At 40.6% G+C, this 22,394-nt stretch overlaps 1 protein-coding gene across 13 annotated transcripts in view; it reads right to left on the reverse strand.

Moving 5' to 3' along the window:
• Positions 1 to 22,394, reverse strand: part of SIPA1L1 (signal induced proliferation associated 1 like 1) — a 425,147-nt gene that overhangs the window by 53,558 nt on the left and 349,195 nt on the right. For all 13 annotated transcript variants that reach the window (XM_032180041.2, XM_032180040.2, XM_032180036.2 and 10 more), the window contains 3 exons: positions 15,341 to 15,914; positions 14,417 to 14,691; positions 916 to 1,185 (listed from right to left, as the gene is read on the reverse strand). In XM_032180041.2, the coding sequence (XP_032035932.1) occupies positions 916 to 1,185; positions 14,417 to 14,691; positions 15,341 to 15,914 (1,119 nt within the window). The remainder of the gene's footprint in view (positions 1 to 915; positions 1,186 to 14,416; positions 14,692 to 15,340; positions 15,915 to 22,394) is intronic.

Raw genomic sequence — 22,394 nt, forward strand, 5'->3', positions numbered from 1 at the left:
AAAAAAAAAAAAAAAAAAGAAGTTGATGACTTCAAGCAGACCACTAGCAGATTATTCAATTAAACTGCTTTAGTGTACATGATTTGAGGTAACCAAATTTATAGTGCAATTACTTAAAATCTGTATAGCCAACTTCTATTCCCATTTTGAAAGCATTTAGTCTAGTTTAATTTTAGGCCTGGACTCTAGTTCAAAGTGCTGCAGTTTACTCTTAACTCCAGACAAAAGTGCTAGGGCAACCTTGTAAAGGCAGAGTTAACCCACTACCTTTTGGGAGGGAACCCTCTATGGCTTTCAATTTAACAAAAACGTTTGGTTTCTTACTTTCTAGGACCCCTCAGTCCCTCTCCCTCTGGCTTATTTTACTCAGGACTAAGTGTTTTAACTTATCTCCATGTATCATCTTCTCTTCACTATTCTTTCCTATTTTCAGAGTAGTGAAAAATATGTTTGTGTTATACTAGTTTTCCTTCCTCATAATCCTTTATTAATAAAGTGACACAAATATAGTTATTCAACCAAAAACCTGCCTTCTGTTGCTCTTATATCATCATTTTGTCCCAAAATGATGAAGACTGTCAAGGATGATATATGGTCACTGTCACCTCAAAGAGTCTGCTAAATTCTAATCCACAAGGCCACTAAGCATGTAGTAACGATGTGTTGATAATCACTTGGAAATTAAAGAGCAAAGCACAAATACCAGTGTGCAGAGCTGAAGGCTTTGCTAGAATCAATCTCTGTTCATCCTTATGGCTTTGCAACACTACCATGCTTTGAAAGCTACTATGGTATGCACCTCAGTTTAATTCTTTGTTACTAGTAAAATATGAGAAGGCCTAAAACTAGTGCTTATGTGTGTTACTTACATTTGGGGCAGAGAGAGAGAGAGCAAACCTTTGAAGGCACACTTACCGCCTCTCTAGTGGGCGCCCGTCACTGGAGATGCTTCGAGGGATGTTGGCGGCTCTTTCTGGAGGAGGCATCTTCCCATCTCCTTTTCCAGCATTCAGCCGCGAGGTCATGGGACTCTGCACCTGGGACGGGACTTGAGGTGAATGAGGCCCCTTGCTGGCGTTCCTCTGCCATTTGTTATTATTTCGGAAGGGAAACTTGAATTCGTATGAAACACCTTCATTCATTTTGTACTCCATCACTGGCATGCGGTAGGTTTCAGAGCAACTCCTATTAGGGGCAAGGCACAGGGAGAAACACAATGGATACTGCTTTTTCTTGTTGGTGGAACCACACTGATTCTCATTAACACTTAAAAATGGATCCACAATTTCACCCTGTGTTTCAAACCACCTTTCAATCTTTGGGCCCTATATTTATTTTCTTTTCAAAAACCAGAGCCCAAGGAAGTATTACAATGGTATTTTCCTTTACTCAATCCCAACTTGTTGAGTGCGAGATATGGAGTCTTTAAAAAACAATGGGACCCGTGGTCGCCCTGGGGGTGACCAGACTACTGAGACCTGAGGAGGAAAGGCCACCAGGACAGCATGACAGGGGCACACCTGAGAGCATGAAGTCTCAATGGAAGAAAGCGGCTTCACACACCCACCACTGCACACTGCGACTGGGTTCTGAAAGGGTGTATGAGCAGCTTCACAACCCGCCACTGCACATCGTGACTGGGTTCCAAAAGGGTGTACAAGCAGCTTCACACACCCGCCACTGCATACAGTGACTGAGCTCTGAAAGGGTGTATAAGCAGTTTCACACACCTGCCACTGCACTTCATGACTGGGCTCCAAAAGGGTGTATAAGCAGCTTCACACACTTGCCACTGCACATCGTGACTGGGCTCTGAAACGGTGTACGAGCAGCTTCACACCCCCACCACTGCACATCGCGACCGGGCTCTGAAAGGGTGAATGCGCAGCTTCACACTCCCGCCACTGCACATTGCAACTGGGTTCTGAAAGGGTGTACGAGCAGCTTACAGACCATTTCACTTTGGACCAGTGACATCACAAGTGCTGTGTAGCCACATGCCTCCTGTCCTGGACAGTGCAGGCCCCAAGGGCGTCCAGCCAAAGGCCTGGTCTTGACACGGATGAGGCTGAAGGCACGGGGAGGGAAGGTGAGACATGGAGACGGGGGGCAAAGTGGAAGAGCTTACATAGTTGGCTGGCAGGAGAATAAGGACAATGGAAGGTGCCACTCTTTCATGACCTTGTCTACATATCTCAGTGTTGACTCCTGACATTTCAAATGTGTATTCCATAACGCATGCTCTCCCCCACCTTCAGTAGAGTTTTTGTTGTTGGAAAGTGCCACGTTTGGAGCATGTGCTCAGAAGGAACAATGGCGTCTGCTGCCATCCTTACTTGACTCAGTCACAGCCCACATCTCCAAGGAGTACTTTCTTCTTGGGGTTTCCTTACCAGGCCCCCAAATGCACCAAAAGCCAAGGGTGACCTTAATCTGACCCTCTGCCCAAGGCTCCACTCTATCCCCTTCATGCTTTAATGGCAATGGCTTTCAAACTTTATGGATGACAACCTAAGACATACATTTCACACTGGGACACAGCACCACCACATATACACACAGATGTGCATCTTTCCTCTCATGTCTTCCATTTTGCTGTATTCTGAATGAATATACTTCATCCAAAAATACATTGGGCACAATGTCCTAAATTGATTTGATGATCTACTTGAGGGTTATGGTCTGCAGTCTGTAGAACATTGTTTTATGGCACATTTGACATTACTTTTAGTAGTTAATGACTGCTATGTCTTTAAAACCTTTTCTCTAATAGACCATTTTCTCTAATATTAACGAATACTACTTTAGGCTCTGATATAATTTCAACCTTTGATTCTGATATTTATGACAAAAATATGCCATTGCAACCCTTTTTTGGTTGTTCATAGAGGTAATACACTGTGGTATAGTTTAGAGTCTTTCATTTGTGACTACAGTCTTTCATTTCTGACTAAGTAAGGCATATTATAAAGATCTAATGTTCTGGATCTGTAAATACAATGCAAAAGAATGTTACACTTTACCAAAGGAATATTGACTAAAATTTATAATAATCCGCAGAAAAATTTCACTTCTGCTCAAAATCTGTACTAGCTTTGCTTCTCCTCAGCAATGCTCGTTTTAACTTGTAAACTCAAAGAACATCATCATCATCTATGCCCCTTTCTGTCGGCTGCTAGGAACCAGCACATGTACAGAACTTTATTATTATGTATTTTGGGCACCAACTTTCCAAAAATTTTCACCTAAGCCATGTTTTGCTTTCACTACTACCTCTTCCACCTCCAATTCCATAGCTAGGCTTCTATTTTGATACTGTACAACTACTTTCTCTTTCTTTTTGAGAGAAGGTCTTGCTGTGTCACCTAGGCTGGAGTGCTGTGACGTGATCAAGGTTCACCACAGCCTCAACCTCCTGGCCTCAAGTGATTCTCCCATCTCAGCCTCCTGTGTAGCTGGGACTACAGGTGTGCACTGCCATGCTCAGCTAATTTTTGTATTTTTTGTAGAGACAGGGTTTCGCCATGTTGCCCAGGTTGGTCTCAAACTCCTGAGCTCAAGTGATGCACCTGCCTCGGTCTCCCAAAGTACTGGGATTCCAGGCATGAGCCACTGTGCCCAGCTCACAGGCACTTTCATAGGCTATTTTAAGTCCATTTTGCATCAGGCAGATAATAAAATAAATAATGATAATGGTAACAGACACAATAACAGTAATAATGTAATATCAAACAGACAAGTTACTTTATCTTTGGGCTTCTTCAAACACTCTTCGAAATAGTCTTTTAAACTGCTTAACATTTAGTATGAAAACTGGCTAGAAGCCCTCTCTGGCCAAAGACGCTGTCTTCCCCACAGTCTACATTTTATTTCCACCACTCATAACACATAACTAGAAACTTTCTTCATATCCCACATTGGCCAAATATAGTATGATGAAGTCTGAGCAGAGAGAAGATTCATTCATAAAAAATGAATAAGCACAGAAGGTTCTGCAGAGCTAAATTTCAGCTACTCGCCATTTCTGATTGCCTTTTGTGGCCAGGGTAAAATCACTGGCTTCCTGGTCTCTTACTTATCTCTGCAAAACAGAAGAACGTTATGTAGAATCAAGAAGTATAGCTCTCTCTTCTCTTGCTCTTTTCTCTGTCTCTCTCTTCTCTCTCCTCTCCTCTCTCTGTCTCTCTGTTTTCTTTGTCTCTGTCTCTTTTCTCTGTCTCCGTCTCTCTCTCTTCTCTCTGTGTTTCTGTCTCTCTTCTCTCTGTCTGTCTCTCTGTTATCTTTGCCTCTGTCTCTCTTCTCTGTCTCCCTGTCTCTCTCTTCTCTCTGTCTCTGTCACTCTCCTTTCTCTTCTCTCTTCTCTCTCTGTCTCTCTCTCTGTTATCTTTGTCTCTGTCTCTCTCTCCACTCTGTCTCCCTGTCTTTCTCTCTTCTCTCTGTGTCTCTGTCTCTCTCTTCTCTCTGTCTCTGTCTCTCCCACGCACCCTCTCTTTCTCTCTCTTCCTTTGCCGTGGGAGAATACAGCAAGAAGTCAGCCGTCTGCAAGTCAGGAAGATATTCCTCACCAGGAAGCAAATCAATGGACACCCTGATTGTGGGCATTTCAGCTTTGTAAACCTGGAGAAAATAAATTTCTGTTAAGTCAAAAAAAAAAAAAAAAAAAAAAAGAAGTATACAACAGACTGAAGAATGCAGATAAAAACTGGCTTTTAATGCTATGCATAAACTTTCATAAAAGGATTTTTATTATATCATTCTAAGTAAAATTCTGTGTTGACGAATTGGTAACTCTAATAATACTTATAACTTACAATGGGCCAGGCACGAATTTAGCCACATTACAGCAACCCTATGAAGTGGATGCTATCATTATCCCCACTTTGTAGAGGAGGAAATAGAGGCCTAGAGAGGTTAACTTGCCCAAGTTTACACAGCCAGCAGGTGGCAAAGCCAGGATTTGAACCCACAGAATTGATACATACTATGTAGGTAAGACTATGTAGGTTAGTCTTATTTTAGTCATTAACAAAACCATTCCAATTCTCCAAGGAAAATTCAACAACTTTTATAAAACCCAATTAAAGGGCTATGGCCAGCAGGAATTACAATGTCAATGCTAAAAGTGGTAAGAGGTGACCTGCTGAAACCCTAAATTAATGGAAAAGCTACTCCATCTCCTTATTCTGTTTGTCAGTCTTTGTATTCTTTCTTTTAATCTTTTATTTCTCATAACTCTCTCCTTTTTCCTTAAGACCCTGTGGAATATAGAGAAATGGTTGACTAGGAAATTGAACAGAACATCACAACACTGGACTCACAAGTCAGAAAAGTTTTATGTTTGAGGATGGCTTGGTCCCTATAAGCCATGTGACTCTGGCTTGGAAAAAACACAAAAACTATTTGAATCAAAACTCCTCATCTGAAAAATGAGAGATGTGAACCATGTGATTTCTAATTGCCCTCTTCACTCTAAAGCAGTATGCTTTAGCACTTCAAAATACTGGATTTTTAAAATGAAGAAAAAATGCTGTGACCTGTTCTTATTTAAGAGGTAATTTGGTCTTATGTAACCTGTTTGTTTTTAGCTTGTCATGTTGAATGGCCCTTAATTGCTTTCTTTAAGAACTATAGGCTAGTGGCCCTCAACAGAATAAAGTGTTGACCACTCTATGCAATACCATCCAGAACATCACAATTTAGCCTGTTCATCCAGGTACTTTTCATCTTGTCACGGGAATGATGTTGAAGACCCAGAGGTCACAGACACTAATCTACTGATGCTGGCTATGTACTGCAGAGGGGTGACAGCAGGGGTGTGAGAATCAGGCAAGTCGTGCATAAGGGGTCTGCTCACTACAGGGAGGTTTTCCAGTGAAGTCTACCAGGACTATGTCCATTGGGCTGTCATGCTAACTGGTTCCACTCACTCTTTGGGCAGTAATTGAACTTCTCCCAGCCTCATTCTCATCACTGTTTTAACAAAAATGAAGCTGCTGATATGGAAGTGCTGGGAAGGGAACAGCATGGTCCCTTTAAAAGATATGAAGCAGAGAAGGGAAGAGCTGGGTAGAGGAGGGCGTGGTCCCTGGCTAGGGCTCCACCTCCACGAATCTAGCTGAGGACAGGCACTCCTGCCTTTGTGCCCAGATGTTGCATTTCCGAAGACCACCTTGGCCCACGACGCCCCCGTCCTGTGGCTATAAAGACCCGAGGCCCTCTAGATTTTCTAATTTATTTGCGTAGAGGTGTTTATAGTATTCTTTGATGGTAGTTTGTGTTTCTGTGGGATCAGTGGTGATATCCCCTTTATCATTTTTTTATTGCGTCTATTTGATTCTTCTCTTTTCTTCTTTATTAGTCTTGCTAGTGGACTATCAAGTTTGTTGATCTTTTCAAAAACCAGCTCCTGGATTCATTGATTTTTTGAAGGGTTTTTTTGTGTCTCTATCTCCTTCAGTTCTTCTCTGATCTTGGTTATTTCTTGCCTTCTGCTAGCTTTTGAATGTGTTTGCTCTTGCTTCTCTAGTTCTTTTCATTGTGATGTTAGGGTGTCAATTTTAGATCTTTCCTGCTTTCTCTTGTGGGTATTTATTTAGTGCTCTAAGTTTCCCTCTACACACTGCTTTAAATGTGTCCCAGAGATTCTGGTATGCTGTGTCTTTGTTCTCATTGGTTTCAAAGAAGATTTCTATTTCTGCCTTCATTTCGTTATGTACCCAGTAGACATTCAGGAGCAGGATGTTCAGTTTCCATGTAGTTGACCGGTTTTGAGTGAGTTTCTTAATCCTGAGTTCTAGTTTGATTGCACTGTGGTCTGAGAGACAGTTTGTTACAATTTCTGTTCTTTTACGTTTGCTGAGGAGTGCTTTACTTCCAACTATGTGGTCAATTTTGGAATAAGTGCGACGTGGTGCTGAGAAGAATGTATATTCTGTTGATTTTGGGTGGAGAGTTCTGTAGATGTCTATTAGGTCCACTTGGTGTAGAGCTGAGTTCAATTCCTGGATATCCTTGTTAATTTTCTGTCCGTTGATCTGTCTAATGTTGACAGTGGGGTGATAAAGTCTCCCATTATTATTGTGTGGCAGTCTAAGTCTCTTTGTAGGTCTCTAAGGACTTGCTTTATGAATCTGGGTGCTCCTGTATTGGGTGCATATATATTTAAGATAGTTAGCTCTTCTTGTTAAATTGATCCCTTTACCATTATGTAATGGCCTTCTTTGTCTCTTTTGATCTTTGTTGGTTTAAAGTCTGTTTTATCAGAGACTAGGATTGCAACCCCTGCCTTTTTTTGTTTTCCATTTGCTTGGTAGAGCTTCCTCCATCCTTTTATTCTGAGCCTATGTGTGTCTCTGCACATGAGATGGGTCTCCTGAATACAGCACACTGATGGGTCTTGACTCTTCATCCAATTTGCCAGTCTGTGTCTTCTAATTGGAGCATTTAGCCCATTTACATTTAAGGTTAATATTGTTATGTGTGAATTTGATCCTGTCATTATGATGTTAGCTGGTTATTTTGCTCATTAGTTGATGCAGTTTCTTCCTAGCATCAATGGTCTTTACAATTTGGCATGTTTTAGCAGTGGCTGGTACCAGTTATTCCTTTCCATGTTTAGTGCTTCCTTCAGGAGCTCTTGTAGGGCAGGCCTGGTGGTGACAAAATCTCTCAGCATTTGCTTGTCTGTAAAGGATTTTATTTCTCCTTCACTTATGAAGCTTAGTTTGGCTAGATATGAACTTCTGGGTTGAAAATTCTTTTCTTTAAGAACGTTGAATATTGGCCCCCACTTTCTTCTGGCTTGTAGAGTTTCTGCCGAGAGATCCGCTGTTAGTCTGATGGGCTTCCCTTTGTGGGTAACCTGACCTTTCTATCTGGCTGCCCTTAACATTTTTTCCTTCATTTCAACTTTGGTGAATCTGACAATTATGTGTCTTGGAGTTGCTCTTCTCAAGGAGTATCTTTGTGGTGTTCTCTGTATTTCCTGAATTTGAATGTTGGCCTGCCTTGCTAGGTTGGGGAAGTGCTCCTGGATAATATCCTGAAGAGTGTTTTCCAACTTGGTTCCATTCTCCCCGTCACTTTCAGGTACACCAATCAGATAAAGATTTGGTCTTTTCACATAGTCCCATATTTCTTGGAGGCTTTGTTCATTTCTTTTTACTCTTTTTCTCTAAACTTCTCTTCTCCCAAGACTAAACCAGGAAGAAGTTGAATTCCTGAATAGACCAATAACAGGCTCTGAAATTGAGGCAACAATTAATAGCCTACCAACAAAAAAAGTCCAGGACCAGACAGATTCACAGCTGAATTCTACCAGAGCTACAAGGAGGAGCTGGTACCATTCCTTCTGAAACTATTCCAATCAATAGAAGGAGAGGGAATCCTCCCTAACTCATTTTATGAGGCCAGCATCATCCTGATACTAAAGCCTGGCAGAGACACAAGAAAAAAGGCCAATTTTAGGCCAATATCCCTGATGAACATCAATACAAAAATCCTCAATAAAATACTGGCAAACCGAATCCAGCAGCACATCAAAAAGCTTATCCACCTTGATCAAGTGGGCTTCATCCCTGGGATGCAAAGCTGGTTCAACATACGCAAATCAATAAACATAATCCAGCATATAAACGGAACCAAAGACAAAAACCACATGATTATCTCAATAGATGCAGAAAAGACCTCTGACAAAATTCAACAGCTCTTCATGCTAAAAACTCTCAATAAATTATGTATTGATGGGACGTATCTCAAAATAATAAGAGCTATCTATGACAAACCCACAGCCAATATCATATGGAATGGGCAAAAACTGGAAGCATTCCCTTTGAAAACTGGCACAAGACAGGGATGCCCTCTCTCACCACTCCTATTCAACATAGTGTTCGAAGTTCTGGCCAGGGCAATCAGGCAGGGGAAGGAAATAAAGGGTATTCAATTAGGAAAAGAGGAAGTCAAATTGTCCCTGTTTGCAAATGACATGATTGTATATTTAGAAAACCCCATTGTCTCAGCCCAAAATCTCCTTAAGCTGATAAGCAACTTCAGCAAAGTCTCAGGATACAAAATCAACGTGCAAAAATCACAAGCATTCTGACACACCAATAAAAGACGGACAGAGAGCCAAATCATGAGTGAACTCCCATTCACAATTGCTTCAAAGAGAATAAAATATCTAGGAATCCAACTTACAAAGGATGTGAAGAACCTCTTCAAGGAGAACTACAAACCACTGCTCAATGAAATAAAAGAGGATACAAACAAATGGAAGAACATTCCATGTTCATGGATAGGAAGAATCAATATCGTGAAAATGGCCATACTGCCCAAGGTAATTTATAGATTCAATGCCATCCCCATCAAGATACCAATGACTTTCTTCACAGAATTGGAAAAAACTACTTTAAAGTTCATATGGAACCAAAAAAGAGCCCACATTGCCAAGACAATCCTAAGCAAAAAGAACAAACCTGGAGGCATCACGCTACTTGACCTCAAACTATACTATAAGGCTACAGTAACCAAAACAGCATGGTACTGGTACCAAGACAGCGATACAGACCAATGGAACAGAACAGAGCCCTCGGAAATAATACCGCATATCTATAACCATCTCATCTTTGACAAACCTGACAAAAACCAGAAATGGGGAAAGGATTCCCTATTTAATAAATGGTGCTGGGAAAACTGGCTAGCCATATGTAGAAAGCTGAAACTGGATCCCTTCCTTACACCTTATACAAAAATTAATTCAAGATGGATTAAATACTTAAATATTAGACTTAAAACCATAAAAAGCCTAGAAGAAAACCTAGGCAATACCATTCAGGACATAGGTATGGGCAAGGATTTTATGTCTAAAACACCAAAAGCAATGGCAACAAAAGCCAAAATTGACAAATGGGATCTAATTAAACTAAAGAGCTTCTGCACAGCAAAAGAAACTACCATCAGAGTCAGCAGGCAACCTACAGAATGGGAGAAAATTTCTGCAATCTACTCATCTGACAAAGGGCTAATATCCAGAATCTACAAAGAATTCAAACAAATTTACAAGAAAAAAACTAACAACCCCATCAAAAAGTGGACGAAGGATATGAGCAGACACTTCTCAAAAGAAGACAGTTATGCAGCCAGCAGACACATGAAAAAATGCTCATCATCACTGGCCATCAGAGAAATGCAAATCAAAACCACAATGAGATACCATCTCACACCAGTTAGAATGGGCAATCATTAAAAAGTCAGGAAACAACAGGTGCTGGAGAAGATGTGGAGAAATAGGAACGCTTTTACACCGTTGTTGGGAGTGTAAACTAGTTCAACTATTGTGGAAGACAGTGTGGCAATTCCTCAAGGATCTAGAACTAGAAATACCATTTGACCCAGCCATCTCATTACTGCGTATATACCCAAAGGATTATAAATCATGCTGCTACAAAGACACATGCACACGTATGTTTACTGTGGCACTATTCACAATAGCAAAGACTTGGAACCAACCCAAATGTCCATCAATGATAGACTGGATTAAGAAAATGTGGCACATGTACACCATGGAATACTATGTAGCCATAAAAAAGGATGAGTTAATGTCCTTTGTAGGGACATAGAAGATGCTGGAAACCATCATTCTCAGCAAACTATCGCAAGGACAAAAAAACCAAACACCACATTTTCTCACTCATAGGTGGGAATTGAACAATGAGAACACTTGGACACAGGAAGGGGAACAGCACACACCGGGGCCTGTCATGGGGTGGGGGGAGGGGGGAGGGATAGCATTAGGAGATACACCTAATGTAAATGATGAGTTAATGGGTGCAGCGCACCAACATGGCACATGTACACATACGTAAGAAACTTGCACATTGTGCACATGTACCCTAGAATTTAAAGTATATATACTAAAAAAAAAAAAAAAAAAAAAAAAAAAGGGAAAATGCCTGGCACGTAGTAGGGGCTCAGAAAGTTTGCCATACTGTCCCCCTATCCTTTCTTCTCTTAAAAAAATTGTAGTTTGGAAACGATTCATAAAGGGTTCTGCATATTTTCCAAGAACAGGGAAGAGAGCCTTGTTTTACATGTTATTTTATTTATTTATTTATTCTTATATTTTTGAGATGGAGTCTCCTTCTGTCGCCCAGGCTGGAGTGCAATGGCACGATCTCAGCTCATTGCAACCTCTGCCTCCTGGGTCAAGTGATTCTCCTACCTCAGCTCCCCCAAGTAGCTGAGATTACAGGCATGTGCCACCACGCCCAGCTAATTTTTTTTGTATTTTTAGTAGAGAAGGCTGGTGAATCATTTGAGGTCAGGAGTTTGAGACCAGCCTGACCAACATGGTGAGGCTGGTCTCAAACTCCTGACAAATGATTCACCAGCCTCGGCCTCCCCAACTGTTGGGATTACAGGCTTTTACATGTTATTTAAGTACTACTTTTTTGTTGTAGAACTACTATATATATTTTAAAAGCTGCATTTTCAAAATGAATGACTCTCCCATGTGAACACACAAACCCATTTGTGTTTGTATTAGATCCTGGGGGTGTTTGTATTACATACAGTCATCACCTCCCCCACTCCCTTGCCTGTGTCCCTCTCCAGGTCCTGGCGACCCTAAGAACCACCAACCAGGCTGAGAGGCAGAGGAGCTGCTTGCCTCAAGGAGGCCTGTCCTGCCTTTCGCTGCAGCTGCAGTGACTGGTGGTAAAGTCCCAGCTGACAAAGAAGAGAATGACTATTCAAAGAACAGAGTAATTAGTTGCTACAAAAACAGCAGTGGGAGTGTGAAGTGTGGAGGAGAAGAAAAAAATGACACAAGATCATTATTCTATTTTGTTGAAAATTGTAACAAGGTGTTAATGCTTCAGCTGTTCCCTCTGAAGTTATCTCTAAAGGAAGGAGAAAGGAGCAGGCTTTCAGCCCTCCAAAGGCATCAAGGCATTTCCCACCTGCCCTGCCCAGGTCTGACTTTTCAGATGGAAACTGTATGGCTTTTCAGATGGAAACTGTAGTGAAAGGGGCCCTGTGTCCCCCTCCCGGCTGGTGGGGCTGTGCAGTGCACTAATCCTTCCCTCAGCCTCCCCTCCTAGCACCCAAATGACATGTCACTGGCAGCTCCACTGGCTCCTCCGGGAAGGCCTGAGAGCGTCACAGGGGTGTGACAGCTCATTCACTCCCTGGTGTGCTGGAGCTGGTAATCATCCCATCTACCCCAATGCTGCCTGCAGTGACATCACATTGGTAGCTTGGAACCAGCCACAGTGGGAGTACCTGCACCATAGAAATCAGCAAATACCACAAATTAAGTCTTCTTCCCCCCAGCAGAAAGCCAACTCACCAGCACATCACTGCTGATTCTGGTGTATAAGGAAAGGATCTGTGCTGTAAGCACACAACGTGGCAGTTCAGAGCCTGGACTCTGATGTTAGACCTAAATTTGTCAGATGAGCTTAGCGAGTTACTAACCTTTGAGTCTCGGTTTCTTTTAAAACAGGAATGCTACTAACACTATCACAAGAGAGGGTTGTTATAAGAATTAAATGCATTAATCCATAAAAAAGTGCTTTTTTTAGGGCCTGGCATATTAAAGTAAAAAACTCAGTACATTAGTTATTTTCACTGACACACCACAATATATCTAGTCTAGTATACCTCCTATCATGGCTCCATCTATCCAGGTCCAGGCCTCTTATCCATCTTTCTAGTAATAGCTATTTACAATTTCCATGTCTGTACTGTTGTCTCATCCCACCTACAGTCACACAAACCCATTTCCCTCTCCTTTCCCGCACATAAACCTGGGAGCCTAGATACAAGGGAAATACTTCTGAGAGAGCAAGATGGCATCATAAGGTCAAGGGCTCCATATTTCAGTAGACAGTCCTTAGACTAACATCTGTAACTCTTCACTGTAGGTAATTAAGGTTGACAATTTACAAAGCTTGGCTATCTTCCCCCATTTATAAGTGTCTGTTCAGAAGCAATAAAGTAGACAATCTGAAGGAGAGACAGCAGAGATAGAGACAAGACAAGAGTGCGGCAAGACTGGAGACTGTCATAAGCAAGAACCCCACTGCCTTTCTGAGCCACCTCACATAATTTTTTAAATCACAGTTCAGCACGTTACTTAACATTTAATGATGATATGCTTGGGGAAACCAGAAAAGGCTAATAAGGTTCATTAGACCTGGTTAACTAAGGCAGGGTATGTGGGTAGGGCAGTTTCTGAATATTTACTCCTCTCCAAAACAGGTGAAATTAAAAGTTCATATTTTGATTTCCAGGGAAATGCAGTCATCCAAAAGGCAGTTCTTCAAACTATCAGACAAAGGAATTTTTCTATATTTTGACATATATACATAATCTCTAGGCCATCTAGGAGGTAAGCAGTATTAGGAAATACTATCCTGAGCAAAGTATATAAAACACACAAATGCACACACACACATATATATTTGCTGCTCTTTACTTTTTAAAAGACACAAATAGCCCATCATAACCATTAATTTTCTACCATCTGATATTCACAAATCCATGAGAGCTCAGGTGTAGGACTGGTCCTCTTAGTGGCAAAATAGGACACAGAACACTGTCTTGGCTTTAGAAAGCCTGAGAATCAATTGCCAAAGCTTAAGAGAAATTCTTAGAAAATAATGGCATAAAAGAGAGATCTTAAAAACTAGCAAAAATAGCATGTGCATGTCCAAAGGAGAAAATAAACAGTTGATTAAATTTCTTCCACCAAGAAACCTCCCCAGAGACAGAGAAATTAAATTTTCAACAGTGCTGCTGGCTTGGCAGGAGCTGTGGGGGGTTGGGTGGGGCAGGGAGCTCTTAGGTTTTCCCTTCTGGAAGAGACTAGGAACCAAAATGCCAAAGCACCATGAGCAGGGGCAGCTCACCTGAAGCCAAACCCTAGCACATGCAGATACAGTTAGGAAAAGCAGCTGCCAGACTGAGACAGCAAAGGTCCAAACAATTGCTGAGTTTTGGGCAGCAATTGGGAGACAGAAGAGAATAAGAGCATCATGGAACATAAAAGAAAAGCAAACTGACAATTTCAGATGTTGAGTGTCTTTTAATGTTAAGTGTTGAATGTTTCTCAGCTCCTAGTGGAACATTCTTAAGATGGATATTACCAAACTTCTCTATCTGTCACGGCAACTTTATAAATCCAGTGATGTAAATCCTGGGAATGGTCCCATTTAGTCACTCTTTCCAGCTGCTGTCACCACATACTGAAAGGGAGCTTCATCCTGAGTCAGACTCCATGGATGAAATATTCAGCATCACATGTAATCTACTGTTCTTCACAACACTCTACTCCACTACCTGCTAAGAGATGTTCTACATGATACACAAACCCTGCACTCGAGTCTCAGGCCCACAGCTGCCTCCTCAGACCTACCTCCGCGGGGTGCAGTCATCATGGGGGGGAATGATGACAACCTTCACCGTGACAGATGTTCTCAGGAGGTCAATCATCTGCTCATGGCTCAGAGTGGCTACCGCCACCTTGCAGATCTCCACCAGGCGACTGCCCTGCCTCAGCCCTGCCTGCCAGGCATAACCGTAGGGCTCCACATCCGCCACGATGCCCTCATAGTTGACATGGAAGCCAAGCTGTCCTAGCCCATTTCTTCGCAGAGTCATCTCCACTGATTCACAGCCTTTTGAAACAAACTAGACAAGGAAATAAAAGATACTGTGGTTTAAAGCAATAGGGTATTAAGTGGTAGACATGGAACTGGAAAATCATTGCAAGCAGGGTTAGTTCTGAATACCTTATTGCCAGCTGAAGAGCAGTCTGGTTATTTCTTCTTCACTAGTCTCCTATTCATTAGGCCAAAAGGAATATACTTGTTGCATCCAAAAAGCTCAACGGCTTCCCTGAAGTTACAAGGAAACCTCTACCAGAGACCTACAGGGAGCTGGCAGTAAATAGAAACCATATACTGCTACTCATTTAGCCTTTGTAAAATTCAAGGCAGCAGATACTCAAGCAATTCTTTTCAGCACCACCACCAGATGACTGGGCTGCAGTACCAGGGAACAGGTCACATGCAAATGGGTTTTGAACACACACACACACACACACACACACACACACACACACACACACACAGAGTAAATGTGTCTTCCTCAACTTGTTCTACTTTTCCAAAACATCCATGGAAAACACAAGCATGAGATAAACTGTCTGCTTCACACATCAAGGGAGTTTTCAGAGGAGCTAATAACAGAGTGCAAGGTTCAGTAACTTGGCTCTAGTCTGTACTGAAAGCTTTATGAAAGAGAAACTGCAGGTAAGGAAGAGGAAGGAGAGACTCACCTGCAACCTTTTGACAATCTCTTTGATCTCCTCATTGTTAATAAAACTCCCCACTGAAACACATTCTCCTCGTTCATAGAAGATTTTGAGGCTGGTGTCAGTTGAAGTCCACCCTATCACATCTCTACAGGAACAATTGAAGACCACGCTCTTTGTTTCCTGTTCAATGAGCACAATGAACTCATTGGAGATCCCTAAAAGGCAGTCTAGTTCCATGGCCTTGTTGTAGTCTTCAGCCCGGACTGCCCATACAATGGCCCCCATGCTGCTGAGCTCGGCTCCTGGATATGGCTTAGACTTTTCCTTCTTCTTGGAAGCCAAAGAGATGAATGGAAACTTGCCAGAAGGGTCAATAGGGGTGTTGGTGACATTCTTTTCTGCCAGATCTTTCAGGTATTCCTGGCGGGTCCGAGTTGCCATGGCCCGGAACTTCTCCGATTTATGAGCAGCATTTTCTGCATTAATCACTTTCGCCAAAAGGAAGTCCCTGAACACATTTGACTTAGGGAAAGTGACCCCTTTAGGAATGGGAGGCCCAAAGGAAGGCACATCTCTGGACCTGGTAACAGCCACACTGAGAGACAAAGATCAAAGAGAGCCACATCAGTATTTCTCAGTCTCACAACATCAGAATAAAATATACTTTCTCAAAGACAAAGACGTACCTCAGATGCAAAATAGCTGCTTATTTTTCCATGAGAAAAACACATATTTCTGCTTAATACGAGCATACTTTTTCATTCAACCACATTTAGAATTTACACAACATAAATTTTTTTCTAGGCCAAAAAAAAACCTCCCAAAATCCCCAAAGCTAACACTATTAACTTTTTTTAACAGACAGGAAACTGACCAAAACTCCATGAAAAAAATAGGTTTACTGTAATATTCTGTATAAGACATTTTAAATACCTACTAACTGTTTTCAAGGGAGATTACTGTAACCACATCATCTTTCAGAACAAGCACACATTCTGTGAGAACACAAATGTGTTCTCCATTTTAGATATGATGCCTACAAGCAGACAGCTTACATTGAAAATATCAGAAGATGCATGCCATAAAAGAAATGAATTAAATTTCAATAAAACTTAACTAGTATTTGTTGGCCTAAGTGTGAGGCATTATGCAACCAGATTAAAAGCATAATTTTAAAATGAAAATTGGAATCTGAGTAATAGTATGAGAATCTTTATGTAATAGCAACAACGCTTTAAAATCATATTTTTAAACTGAGCTATTCCTTGGTCCTTTTGGTATTTTATTCTGATAATCTATTTCTAAGAAAAATGTTTTCCTTATCCCATTCCTTTAAGCAAGATTGATATAAGAAAGCCTGTTCCAGTCACTTCTTCTGAATATATATTCCTAAAATTGGGCCTAAGAAAAGGATCATATGAACATCTGTAATAACCTATTATTTTTAACCTCAAAAGGAAAAAAAGTAAGTTTCTCCTAAAACAAAAAAGGAAGTTGTTGATATAGAAATAGAGGGGTTGAGTGTTTTATATCATGTCCCAAGATTTTAGTAAAGTTTGACATGACTGGAAATGATTCTAACACATCGAAGATCCCTCTTTCCAAATTAAAAGTGAGCAAATTATGCAATTATACTTAGTATTAGGGAAACAATAAAAAAAATAGGTTTCTTCTGAACTCTTGGAATAGCAATGGCATCATCAGAGAGTATGCATCTTTCAAATAAAATTGAAGAGCTCTGTTTCACTTTTTCTTTAAGAAGGGTTTGCTTTAAGATATTCAGCTTTGTTTTTCAAGAAATAGTTATTTCTTGTGAAAATAAGAAAAATAAAAATCAGCAACCTCAGGAGGCAAATTATATTTCTGGTGGAATGGAAAAGCTACACGCTCAGAAGATGCCATGGGATGGCCTGTTGGTTTCACAAGTGTATTTTTAAAAGACTACCTAGTTCACTTCATGACAAAGAACAGTGGCAACCAACACTCCATTTTCTAACTGGAGGAGAGAATTCAGAGACTTCCATATGGTTTAATTATACCAATATGTATTAGGAGGGCAATTTTTCTTGTCTATTGTGAACTGCCTGACTTGAACGCTGACAGCTGTATAATTTTAATTTGATCGTATTATTTTTCTCTTAAAGTCAAGCAAAAGATGCTGAAATCCGGGTTTGCTAGATTTTTCTAAGTGGAATCCTGTAAGAATCCAGAAATATTTAATATCTTTCACTTTAAAATTGGCAATTTCTCATCTGTTAATTTTGCTCAAATTGTTATTCTTTCTCAGAAAATATCTGTGATTTTATTTTAAATAAGGAGAGCAAAATGCTGAGCAGGGGGTGTGATTTTAAGCACCCTCCATCTACTTGCCCCTTAAACTAACTGGCTTTCTGCAGATCCACTTATTAATTGATAGAACTTTAGACAAACATACACTGAAAACCTACCAATAATTAGAAACAGCTATAATGAACTGTGAGGAAAAGAACTGAATCCTTAACGCATAATTTTCAATGATTCACTGTGGTAGGGAGGTAAATGATACAGGCACTGAAATCAGCTTTGCATAGTCAGAAATAGAATCCTTGCAGAAGATGAGGAAGATGATACCCTGGAATGCTCTTTTCAAATAAATGATTTTGTTTTGGATAAATCAAACTGGCAAGGTTTCTACAAGGTTAAAAGCTCATTAATTTAGATGCCACAAATTCTGAACTCTTGATAATAAGGCCTGGTTTAAGCTAAACAGAATATTTTGTCTCTGTAAGAAAAAAGCCTTTCTAGAATCTCAGTTTGCTGCATGTAGTTACTTAAGATATATTAATTATAAATGGTTCTTGGTATTTTTTAAAGCAGATTCCAAAGGGCCTCTGCTTGGCTGTACATATACTAGCCTAGTTGGTAATTCTGTGTCTTCTTCGAAATAATATATGCTTTAAAATCATAGCAATGCTTTATTTACCCAGCATTGTTGAGGACTGGAATGTTCTACTCAAGAGGGTTATCTAGATGACAGACAGACAGAGCTAGAGGCTAAAACAGTGATGGAAAGTTATCACAGGAAGGGAACTTAAGAGAACTCAATGTTCCTCAAATTCTTTCAATAAAATCTTGGGTTTCATTTGAAAATTCACCTCGATTTTGCATTCTACTGAAAAATATTTGTGTTCATTTTCATATAAAAATATCTTCTCACTCCAAAATCTTTGGGTACACTGAGCGACCAGGAAGGTGTCTTGTTTGTATTCTGGGGTTTGACATCTTCCTAAATCTCCGGTTGTGCAGCTGGTACAAATTCTTCACTTCTCCAGGAAACAGATACAGAGAAGTAAAAGGATTTGCCCAGATTTGTTAGAGAGAGCCAGGATTAGAATGTAAGCTTCTGGACAGCCAAGAGAGTGCTCCACGACAAGCCCACACTTACTCTGAGGAAGTGCTTTCAAACCTTCTAATCCTGAGGTGCCTGCTAAAAGGGACCATCCACATGGGTTACATGGCCTAAGAGACAATGAGGCTGTTTCTAGTTGATATGGGCCATGTAACATTGGTTGGCATCAAAGAGCTTGAATGAAATAATAAGTGTTGATACCCAAAGCCAACTTCAAGCTGACACATGAAAATGTTCCAAAGACTTTTTTTTTTTGAGACGGAGTCTCACTCTGTTACCCAGGCTAGAGTGCAGTGGTGCGCGATCTCAGCTCACTGCAACCTCTGCCTCCCGGGTTCAAGCAATTCTCCTGCCTCAGCCTCCCCAGTAGCTGGGATTACAGGTGCCCGTCACCTCGCTTGGCTAATTTTTTGTATTTTTAGTAGAGACAGGGTTTCACTGTGTTAGCCAGGATGGTCTCGATCTCCTGACTTCATGATCCGCCTGCCTCAGCCTCCCAAAGTGCTGGGATTACAGGCGTGAGCCACCACGCCCGGCCTGTTTCAAAGACTTCTGAACAGAAGTTTAGTGGATAAAAATTGAGAAATGTAAGACATTTGAACTTTGGAAGCACAATGGAAAAACAGCAATAATCAACAACCCCCAGCCCAAAATTTAAAAGGAAGGTGACACAGAAAACATCAAATGGAAGAGGGAAGTTTCCTCTTCTTGGAGCCTGGATCAGATTACTGGCCAGGGCAGCTTCCAAGAAAGCAGATCTGGGCAAAGGACACGAAAGATCAAACATGTGCCAATCATTCTCTCGATTTCTAACAGTATTGATCCACCAGTCACTGAGTACCTACTATGTGCTAGGCACTTTGCCCTTGCTGAGGATCAAGGCTGAAGATGTCCCGGGCTCAGCCATCCAGAAACTCCAAGTCTGGTGGGAGCCACAGCCAGTGATTTGAGTCTCCTACTTGTGAAGTACAGGGTGCTACTGGTAGCACTTAGGAAAGGCACTTTAGTCCTGGGAGGTCCAGGGAGCCTTCTCAGAAAAAAGAAAAGCAGGAATTCATCAGATGGAGGGAAAGGGGAGTGTGTGAGAGGAGCAGCATGTGCAGAGCGGAGGGGCAGAGCACGCTGTTCTGGGGAGTGGTGAATAGCTCCAAAGGAGTGAGGTAGGCATGGGGTGCAGACTGGTAGATAAGACTGAGAGACAGGAGGCCAAATCTGAAGCCCCCATGCAGTAAGCTATGCTTGCAAGTCTGAACTTTTCTCTAAATGCTTTTAAGCACAATGAATGACATAATCAGATTCTTGTCTTAGAAAGGTCAGCTGCAGCGGACAATAGGGATGCTGATTAATTGAGGCTTGAAATAGACCTTCCTAAAGAAATTTCTATCACTTGACCTACTTGGATTTTTCTTCTTCTCAGCTGAAGCTTGCAAATTCTTTTTTTTTTTTTTACGGAGAGGAAAGGGGATGAACACAGACATTTAATGGACATGCATCACACTTCCTCCCTGCCTATGCCAGACATTTTACTTAATAGGATTTTAAGTGGATGTCGAGCAACTTCCCACTGCACTGTTTAACAATTTGGCCTAATTCCAAGTGCTTTTTGTACTATATCATACGGATTCCTTTCAACAGTTATTACATTTTAATTACCGGGTATGGAAACCTCTCTGAGAGGAGTAACATGTATTTCTACCTTCCTAAACATACCTACTGACCACAGTTTAACATTTGTTTTGAAGAATCAGGGTCCTTGTTGTGACTACTTATTACTATTCTAGTTTTAAAATGAATAACAACTCTTTTATTTTATCAAATAGTGTGTCAGTGTTGCAATTTACAATTGTTTAGGATGTCCTAGGATTTTCTTTATAGTCTTTTTGTTTAAATTGGGATCCAAATAGGATCCACACATTGCAATTAATTTAGCTTTAAAAAATGTTTTATTCTATAGATTCCCCTCCACTTCCTCACTATTTCTTGCAACTTACTTGTTGAAGAAATGGGGCTTTTTGTCTACAGAGTTATTCAGGGTCTGAATTTTGTCAACTACAAACATGTTCCTCTGTCTTTTGTATTTCCTATAAATTGGCTTTTCTGGAAGCTTGATCAGATTCAGATTTAATTTTTTTTAGGGGTGGCAAAAATAATTCATAGGTGAGGTTGTATTCTTCCATTATGAGGCATATATTTGTCTCTTTTTATGGTATTTGCATCCTTTGATGATCAATGCGTAAATCCATTAATTCAGTAGTTGTTGAAAAATGGTATTATCTTATATTGTGTTTCCACACTGAAGTCCTCAGGAGTGACTGAAGCACACAATAGTTCCCCCTTATCTATGGTTTCACTTTCTGTGGTTTTGGTTAGCCGTGGTATAGTACAATGAGGTATTTTGAGAGAGAGACCACATTCATATAATTATTATTATATTGTTATAACTGTTGCGTTTTATTAATTACTGTTAATATATTACTGTGCCTAATTTATAAATTAAACGTTATCATATAGGAACAAACATAGTATTATAGGGGTAGGCACTATCCATGGTTTTGGGCATCCTCTGGGGGTCTTGGAATATATCCCCGACAGATAAGGAGGAACTACTGTATTTGGTTCTTTGCTCCAAAATCAAATGGCCCCAGATTGCTATGCTTACTGAATTCATATCTTTGATGTGAATAGTTTTTCAGCATCTCCTCTATCAATAAACAAATATTTGTTTCCAGTACATGCTCGCTATTAACAGCTCCTTCTTCTTTTTTTATTTTGTTGCTTCTAATCTTCTCTATCAACTGGGATCAGATAATTAAGGTCACTGCAACGATACAAATAAAACAATAGAGACTGGAGGGCTCTCTTATCAGTTATGGGATAAGCTTTAGTATGCAGACTTAGTGACTGATTTCCGAGTTCTTGGCTATATGATGACTCCCATTAACTGGCCTCTGGAATTAGTCTGAATTAGTCAGTTATTCCTATATAAGCTTTCTAGTGCCCAGGGAGGTATAATACCACATTATTTTGAGATCTCATCTCTAGATCCACTATAGGGATTTTTCTCTCTTTGTTCTCCTGTTACATCGTAGGGTCCAGAGTAGTGTCTAGCACACACATGCTGAGGGCTGGATAAAGAACTAATGAAAAATAAATGGATAATGACAGTCTCCAAATTTACCTTTCTGTGTACAAATTACCTAGCATGGTAACACTGGATAATTTTTCCTAGAATTCTACTTATGTAATGTTGAATTAATGGCCTAGCATTCTGGAGGCCTCTACTGCCTGGTCATCTTTTCTGCATTAGTAGCCTTTTTATTGTACTTTCCATCCTCCTTCCCATTTCTAGGCTTCTGTCCTTTCCACTGACCCCTCCTAGAATGGTTTCTCTTTTTCCCATTGAATTCCATCCAGTTATGCTTTAACACACACATCAAATCCCATCTTCTCATAAATATCCATATAACTTCAGCCTGTAATGACCCCACACCTCTCTGCACTATTATTGTAGGACACTCTTTCAAGGAAACTTTTCCCCTTTCCACAGTTCAGACACCAGGTAGGTGTAAGTAAATAAGTATGTGTGTTCATGGTGGAGAAAGTTGGGACCAAGAGGTTTTAAATGCTAAAAAGCACTTGGGGTACAAAAAACAGTTAGAAAAGAATTAATATGACCTAGTTATTTGC

The sequence above is a fragment of the Hylobates moloch genome, unplaced genomic scaffold (genome assembly GCF_009828535.3).
Source record: "Hylobates moloch isolate HMO894 unplaced genomic scaffold, HMol_V3 SCAFFOLD_16, whole genome shotgun sequence".
In the NCBI taxonomy this organism is placed as follows: Eukaryota; Metazoa; Chordata; class Mammalia; order Primates; family Hylobatidae; genus Hylobates; species Hylobates moloch.